This window comes from Salmo trutta, unplaced genomic scaffold (assembly GCF_901001165.1).
Source record: "Salmo trutta unplaced genomic scaffold, fSalTru1.1, whole genome shotgun sequence".
Classification (NCBI taxonomy): domain Eukaryota; kingdom Metazoa; phylum Chordata; class Actinopteri; order Salmoniformes; family Salmonidae; genus Salmo; species Salmo trutta.
This window is the reverse complement of record NW_021823526.1, coordinates 24,332-33,368: the sequence shown is the minus strand read 5'-3', so window position 1 is coordinate 33,368 and position 9,037 is coordinate 24,332. Positions and strand designations below refer to the sequence as shown.

The following is a 9,037-nucleotide window of genomic DNA, read 5'->3' as shown; positions in this document are numbered from 1 at the left end:
CACACACACACACACACACACACACACACACACACACACACACACACACACACTGGGGTAGGGTAGGATGGTTTTTAGGGGTTGGGGTAGGGTTGGGTAGCAGGTTTTAGGGGTTGGGGTAGGAGGTTTTAGGGGTTGGGGTAGGGTTGGAGGTTTTTAGGGGTTGGGGTAGGGGGTTTTAGGGGTTGGGGTAGGGTAGGAGGTTTTAGGGGTTGGGGTAGGGAGGAGGTTTTTAGGGGTTGGGGTAGGGAGGAGGTTTTAGGGGTTGGGGTAGGGAGAAGGTTTTAGGGGTTGGGGTAGGGAGAAGGTTTTTAGGGGTTGGGGTAGGGTAGGGTAGGATGTTTTAGGTGTTGGGGTAGGGTCGGGGTAGCAGGTTTTAGGGGTTGGGGTAGGAGATTTTAGGGGTTGGGGTAGGGTAGGAGGTTTTAGGGGTTGGGGTAGGGGGTTTTAAGGGTTGGGGTAGAGTAGGGTAGGAGGTTTTAGGGGTTGGGGTAGGGTAGGGTAGGAGTTTTAGGGGTTGGGGTAGGGAGGAGGTTTTTAGGGGTTGGGTAGGGAGGAGGTTTTTAGGGGTTGGGGTAGGGTAGGAGGTTTTTAGGGGTTGGGGTAGGGAGAAGGTTTTTAGGGGTTGGGGTAGGGAGGAGGTTTTTAGGGGTTGGGGTAGGGAGGAGGTTTTTAGGGGTTGGGGTAGGGAGGAGGTTTTAGGGGTTGGGGTAGGGAGAAGGTTTTTAGGGGTTGGGGTAGGGTAGGGTAGGATGTTTTAGGTGTTGGGGTAGGGTAGGGTAGGGGTAGGAGGATTTTAGGGGTTGGGGTAGGGTAGGAGGTTTTAGGGGTTGGGGTAGGGTAGGAGGTTTAGGGGGTGGGGTAGGGTAGGAGGTTTTAGGGGTTGGGGTAACAGATTTTAGGGGTTGGGGTAGGGTGGTAGGTTTTAGGGGTTGGAGTATGAGTTTTTAGGGCTTGGGGTAGGGTTGGGTAGGAGGTTTTTAGGGGTTGGGGTAGGGTAGGGTGGGGTAGGGTAGGATATTTTTAGGGGTTGGGGTAGGGTGTTTTAATGGTTGGGTAGGGTAGGAGGTTTTAGGGGTTGAGGTAGGGTGAAGGTTTTAGGGGTTGGGATAGGGAGGAGGTTTTTAGGGGTTAGGGTAGGAGGTTTTAGGGGTTGGGGTAGGGAGGAGGTTTTAGGGGTTGGGGTAGGGAGGAGGTTTTAGGGGTTGTGGTAGGGTAGGAGGTTTTAGGGGTTGTGGTAGGGTAGGGAGGGGGTTTTTAGGGGTTGGGGTAGGGTAGGAGGTTTTACGGGTTGGGGTAGGGAGGGGGTTTTTAGGGGTTGGGGTAGGGTAGTAGGTTTTAGGGGTTGGGGTAGGGTGGAGGTTTTTAGGGGTTGGGCTAGGGTGGAGGTTTTTAGGGGTTGGGGTAGGGTGGAGGAGGCTGTTGTTGGTTCAGGGACAGGCTAGGAGAAGCAGGGAGCAGAGCTACAGCTGCTCAATGACTCCATGACTTACGACTCCTGTCTTCTCAGAGGCCAAGATGAGCTAGCCTGGCACCAAACAACAAAACACTTCAACAATGCTACAGGTCTGCCCAGTTTTGACCAACTACTAAAAACATCACCAGGTTGGATGCTTCCTATCAGATTATGAAATATGGCTCAAACTAACAGCCAAACACTTTCATGACTTGTCATGCCTTTAATAATTTCCATTTAAAATGAACTCATTCCGCAGGGTTAAAGGGAACTCTTATTCTCCTGCAGCCCAGTAGCCAGCAGCCAGCAGCCCAGTAGCCAGTAGCCCAGTAGCCAACAGCCCAGTAGCCAGCAGCCCAGTAGCCAACAGCCCAGTAGCCAGTAGCCAGCAGCCCAGTAGCCAACAGCCCAGTAGCCAGCAGCCCAGAAGCCCAGTAGCCAGAAGCCCAGTAGCCAGCAGCCCAGGAGCCAGCAGCCCAGTAGCCAGAAGCCCAGTAGCCAGAAGCCCAGTAGCCAACAGCCCATTAGCCAACAGCCCAGTAGCCAGAAGCCCAGTAGCCAGAAGCCCAGTAGCCAGAAGCCCAGTAGCCAGCAGCCCAGGAGCCAGCAGCCCAGTAGCCAGAAGCCCAGTAGCCAGAAGCCCAGTAGCCAGCAGCCCAGTAGCCAGAAGCCCAGTAGCCAGCAGCCCAGTAGACAGCAGCCCAGTAGACAGCAGCCCAGTAGCCAACAGCCCAGGAGCCAGCAGCCCAGTAGCCAGCAGCCCAGTAGCCAGCAGCCCAGGAGCCAGCAGCCCAGTAGCCAACAGCCCAGTAGCCAGAAGCCCAGTAGCCAACGGCCCAGTAGCCAGAAGCCCAGTAGCCAGCAGCCCAGTAGCCAGCAGCCAATGTTGCTGACCAGCTATGACAGATATCAACCAGAACAACACATATATCAACCAGAACTACACAGATATCAACCAGAACAACACAGATATCAACCAGAACAACACATATATCAACCAGAACAACACAGATATCAACCAGAACAACACAGATATCAACCAGAACAACACATATATCAACCAGAACAAAACATATATCAACCAGAACTACACAGATATCAACCAGAACAACACAGATATCAACCAGAACAACACAGATATCAACCAGAACAACACCTATATCAACCAGAACAACACATATATCAACCAGCACAACACAGATATCAACCAGAACAAAACATATATCAACCAGAACAAAACATATATCAACCAGAACAACACAGATATCAACCAGAACAACACATATATCAACCAGAACAACACATATATCAACCAGAACAACACAGACATCAACCAGAACAACACAGATATCAACCAGAACAACACAGATATCAACCAGAACAAAACATATATCAACCAGAACAACACATATATCAACCAGAACAACACATATATCAACCAGAACAACACAGATATCAACCAGAACAAAACATATATCAACCAGAACAACACAGATATCAACCAGAACAACACATGCATCATAATGGGTGGAACAGAGCAAATGGATTGTCATCAAACACATTGAAAACCATGTGTTTCATATATTTGCTACCAATCCACCAATTCCACTCCAGCCATTACCACGAGCCCGTCCTCCCCAATTAAGGTGCCACCAACCTCCTGTGATAGCCACAGTTTAACGAGAGGAGAGCAGGTAGCCAGCAGCAATAGCAGCCTTGGCCTTAGTCTGGGAACTTCCTAGATATTACTGCTGTATGATGATGAAAAATACTCAGTATATCCCTGATGTTGTCTTAGTCTGGAGGCCTTGCTTCCTTTGTCATCGGCTTATAAGGTCTCATTCCACAGGACATTACGGAAAGAAACGTCCAAAATAGCAGAAATTGAAAATATGCAAGAGCTACTTCATTCAGAAGTGAAATATTTGTTTTCTTCTTTTCTTGCACTCCATCCCCCTTTCCTCCCTCTCTCTCTGCCCCTGGCCCCCCCACTCTTTCCCTGGCCCCCCCACTCTTTCCCTGGCCCCCTCACTCTGCCCCTGGCCCCCTCACTCTGCCCTGCCTGGCCCTCTTTCTGCCCCTGGTCCTCCCGTTCTGCCCCTGCCTGACGCTCTCTCTCTGCCCCTGGCCCCCTCACTCTGACCCTGGTCCTCCCTTTCTGCCCCTGCCTGGCCCTCTCTCTCTGCCCCTGGCCCTCTCTCTCTGCCCCTGGCCCTCTCTCTCTGCCCCTGGCCCTCTCTCTCTGCCCCTGGCCCTCTCTCTCTGCCCCTGGCCCTCTCTCTCTGCCCCTGGCCCTCTCTCTCTGCCCCTGGCCCTCTCTCTCTGCCCCTGGCCCTCTCTCTCTGCCCCTGGTCCTCTCTCTCTGCCCCTGGCCTTCTCTCTCAGCTCCTGGCCCTCTCTCTTCCACTTCTCCCTCATATGTTTCTCTCTCCAACACACACACATGCATACACGCACACACACTCCCCTAAGAAATAGCTTGGTCTAAGTTTTATGCAGAAAGTCGTATGATTAGTCTGATGAATGTGAACATCAAATGGAGCATTAAGATAATTATTGGGTCTCTCTCTCTCTCCCTCTCTCTCTCTCTCACAGTCAGTGAACTTAGAATTAATAACTTCTTTCCCCTTCTCACAGTTTTTCGCATCTCCTTTTTCAAAGTTCACCCCCACGTCATTTTTTTGCTCTACAAGACCTGATGCTCCTTTCTCCTAACCAGTGGCAGTTCTAGACCATTTCAACTGGGGGGGCCAAGCTGGGGCCAGTTGTACTGTTAGAGGGGCCAGTTACATTAGACGTTATTGTTGTCATATCGTTTTCTTCACTGCATTGCAGGCATTAGGAGGCAAAAGACCATGTTCATAATCATCATCGTTGCCACTGTCTAATAAAAATGTAAAAAAAGAATGATAGCAAAAATGTGTTATGTAAAAATGATTTCATACTCCATATTTAGGGGGGCCACAAGGGGGTCCAAAATTGTTGACACAGGGGCACTGCCCCCCCCCCAGAACCGCTAGTGCTCCTAACTCAAAACCCCTCTGCTATCATGCCTTCTCTCCCTCTCTTACTCCCAGCTGTGTTTGGAAACATCCTGAACAGAAGATAGAGGGAACTAATTAGTAAACACAAGAGTTCATTCCATACCTTGTTTAGAAAGAATCTCCAGGAGAGGGAGAAATAGAGGTAGAGATAGATAGTTAGAGAGTAGGTAGACAGAGAAAGTATGAGAGACCAACAGAGATAGTTATAGAGATCTGAGGAAAAACTATTCTAGAAATTCCATGCACCTCCACATTGAGCTCATCTGTCTTCCTCCTTCAGCATCATGCTGCCAGCAATAATGAGATTAGCACGTACAGTACATACCTGACTGGCACACTATGTGTTTACTTCACAACTGCATCCTGGTAAGTTGTTCTCTCTAAGAGCACTGAAATGGTGTATCGTCATGACATCATCATCATCATCATCATCATCATCATCATCATGACTTGTTCTGTATTGAAGCTCATGGTCTCATTTGTCCAATGTGATTATTATATACAGTACCAGTCAAAAGTCTGAACACATCTACTCATTCCAGGGTTTTTCTTTATTTGTACTATTTTCTACGTTGTAGACTAATAGTGAAGACATGAAAACTATGAAATAACACATATGGAATCATGTAGTAACCAAAAAAGTCTAAATATATTTTATATTTGAGATTTTTCAAAGTAGCCACCTGACAGCCTTGATGACAGCTGCCTTGATGACAGCTTTGCACACTCTTGGCATTCTCTCAACCAGCTTCATGATGTAGTGACCTGGAATGCAGTTCAATTAACAGGTGTGCCTTGTTAAAAGTTAATTTGTGGAATTTCTTTCCTTCTTAGTGCGTTTGAGCCAATCAGTTGTGTTGTGAGAAGGTAGGGGTGGTATACAGAAGATAGCCCTATTTGGTAAAATACCAAGTCCATATTATGGCAAGAACAGCTCAAATAAGCAAAGAGAAATGGCAGTCCATCATTACTTTAAGACATGAAGGTCAGTCAATCCAGAAAGTTTCTTCGAGTGCAGTCTCAAAAACCATCAAGCGCTATGATGAAACTGGCTTTCATGAGGACCGCCACAGGAAAGGAAGACCCAGAGTAACCTCTGCTGCAGAGGATAAGTTCATTAGAGTTGCAGTCCAAATAAATTCTTCACAGAGTTCAAGTAACAGACACATCTCAACATCAACTGTTCAGAGGAGACTCAGTGAATCAAGCCTTCATGGTCAAATGAATGAAAAGAAACCACTACTAAAGGACACCAATAAGAAGAAGAGACTTGCTTGGGCCAAGAAACACAAGCAATGGACATTAGACCGGTGGACATCTGTCCTTTGGTCTGATGAGTCCAAATTTGAAAATGTTGGTTCCAACCGCCGTGTCTTTGTGAGACGCAGAGCAGGTGAACGGATTATCTCTGCATGTGTGGTTCCCATGTAGGAGGAGATGTGATGGTGTGGGGGGTTGCTTTGCTGGTGACACTGTCTGTGATTTATTTAAGGCACTCAAAGTTCAAAGCACTCTTAACCAGCATGGCTACCACAGCAGTCTTCAGCGATACGCCATCCCATCTGGTTTGCGCTTAGTGGGACTATCATTTGTTTTTCAACAGGACAATGACTGAATACACCTCCATTTGAACAAGAAGATTGATGGAGTGCTGCATCAGATGACCTGGCCTCCACAATCACCCGACCTTAACCAAATTGAGATGGTTTGGGTTGAGTTGGACTGCAGAGTTAAGGAAAAGCAGAATATAAAATATACTGCTCAAAAAAATAAAGGGAACACTTAAACAACACATCCTAGATCCGAATGAAAGAAATAATCTTATTAAATACTTTTTTCTTTACATAGTTGAATGTGCTGACAACAAAATCACACAAAAATAATCAATGGAAATCTAATTTATCAACCCATGGAGGTCTGGATTTGGAGTCACACTCAAAATTAAAGTGGAAAACCACACTACAGGCTGATCCAACTTTGATGTAATGTCCTTAAAACAAGTCAAAATGAGGCTCAGTGGTGTGTGTGGCCTCCACGTGCCTGTATGACCTCCCTACAATGCCTGGGCATGCTCCTGATGAGGTGGCGGATGGTCTCCTGAGGGATCTCCTCCCAGACCTGGACTAAAGCATCCGCCAACTCCTGGACAGTCTGTGGTGCAACGTGGCGTTGGTGGATGGAGCGAGACATGATGTCCCAGATGTGCTCAATTGGATTCAGGTCTGGGGAACGGGCGGGCCAGTCCATAGCATCAATGCCTTCCTCTTGCAGGAACTGCTGACACACTCCAGCCACATGAGGTCTAGCATTGTCTTGCATTAGGAGGAACCCAGGGCCAACCGCACCAGCATATGGTCTCACAAGGGGTCTGAGGATCTCATCTCGGTACCTAATGGCAGTCAGGCTACCTCTGGCGAGCACATGGAGGGCTGTGCGGCCCCCCAAAGAAATGCCACCCCACACCATGACTGACCCACCGCCAAACCGGTCATGCCGGAGGATGTTGCAGGCAGCAGAACGTTCTCCACGGTGTCTCCAGACTCTGTCACGTCTGTCACGTGCTCAGTGTGAACCTGCTTTCATCTGTGAAGAGCACAGGGCGCCAGTGGCGAATTTGCCAATCTTGGTGTTCTCTGGCAAATGCCAAACGTCCTGCACGGTGTTGGACTGTAAGCACAACCCCCACCTGTGGACGTTGAGCCCTCATACCACCCTCATGGAGTCTGTTTCTGACCGTTTGAGCAGACACATGCACATTTGTGGCCTGCTGGAGGTAATTTTGCAGGGCTCTGGCAGTGCTTCTCCTGCTCCTCCTTGCACAAAGGCGGAGGTAGCTGTCCTGCTGCTGGGTTGTTGCCCTCCTACGGCTTCCTCCACGTCTCCTGATGTACTGGCCTGTCTCCTGGTAGCGCCTCCATGCTCTGGACACTACGCTGACAGACACAGCAAACCGTTCTTGCCACAGCTCGCGTTGATGTGCCATCCTGGATGAGCTGCACTACCTGAGCCACTTGTGTGGGTTGTAGACTCCGTCTCATGCTACCACTAGAGTGAAAGCACCGCCAGCATTCAAAAGTGACCAAAACATCAGCCAGGAAGCATAGGAACTGAGAAGTTGTCTGTGGTCCCCACGTGCAGAACCACTGCTTTATTGGGGGTGTCTTGCTAATTGCCTATAATTTCCACCTGTTGTCTATTCCATTTGCACAACAGCATGTGAAATTTATTGTCAATCAGTGTTGCTTCCTAAGTGGACAGTTTGATTTCACAGAAGTGTGATTGACTTGGAGTTACATTGTGTTGTTTAAGTGTTACCTTTATTTTTTTGAGCAGTGTATATTTTGTTTTGATTAACACCTTTTTGGTTACTACTTGATTTCATGTGGGTTATTTCATAGTTTTCATGTCTTCACTATTATTCTACAATGTAGAAAATATAAAAAATCAAGAAAAAACCTTGAATGAGTAGGTGTGTCCAAACTTTGAACTTGTACTGTGCCTGACTACAACAACAGGGTTCTATTCATTATGCACCCAAACAGAAGAAAATGACTGAAAAAAACAGATAAAGAATAAACACTTGTTTTTGTTCTCCTGCAAAATGTTTTGCTACAGAGTAGTGTGCCCCAAGGAACATGACCCATAAACAAGTGTTAGTTCCAGATAATCGTGTAATGTTTTCTATAATTGTCTAAATCAGGTGTTCCCAAACTGGGGTGCAATGCCGTCGGGGGTATGCCAAATAAAAATGTGATTCACATAAAAAGAAAATGTACATTTATATTATGGATGTGTCACTGCAACCTTAAAGCTCCTCAATGATGTCACCATTGTCCTTGATTCTAAGCAATGTTGTGCTGGTATTTTTATTGACTTGGCCATTCTTGTGGGCAGGCTAAGGAGTATTGGTGACTCTGAGTTGTCTTTGGCCTGGTTTGCAAACTACCTCTCTCAAAGAGTGCGATGCATAAAGTCAGAAAATCGGTTGTCTCATTCACTGCCTGTCACCAAGGGTGTACCCCAAGGCTCAATCCTAGGCCCCACACTCTTCTAAATTTACATCAACAACATAGCTCAGGCAGTAGGAAGCTCTCTCATGCATTTACAGTGGCTTGCAAAAGTATTCACCCCCCTTGACATTTTTCCTATTTTGTTGCCTTACAACCTGGAATTAAAATGGATTTTGGGGGGATTTGTATCATTTGATTTACACAACATGACTACCACTTTGAAGATACAAAATATTTTTTATTGTGAAACAAACAAGATGGAAGACAAAAAAACTGAAAAATTGAGCGTGCATAACTATTCAACCCCCCCCCCCAAAAGTCAATACTTTGTAGAGCCACCTTATGCAGCAATTACAGCTGCAAGTCTCTTGGGGTATGTCTATAAGCTTGGCACAGCTAGCCACTGGGATCTTTGCCCATTCTTCAAGGCAAAACTGCTCCAGCTCCTTCAAGTTGGATGTGTTCCGCTGGTGTACAGCAATATTTAAGTCATACCACAGATTCTCAATTGGATTGAGGTCTGGGCT

At 47.2% G+C, this 9,037-nt stretch overlaps 1 protein-coding gene across 1 annotated transcript; it reads left to right on the top strand.

Moving 5' to 3' along the window:
- Positions 1–1,752: 1,752 nt before the first annotated feature.
- Positions 1,753–2,349, top strand: LOC115191301 (repetitive proline-rich cell wall protein 2-like; the record flags this gene model as incomplete). The annotated part of the gene is made up of 1 exon (XM_029749168.1): positions 1,753–2,349. A coding segment is annotated over one exon (597 nt), but the record flags the coding sequence as incomplete, so codon positions are not given.
- Between the last annotated feature and the right edge of the window lie 6,688 nt (positions 2,350–9,037).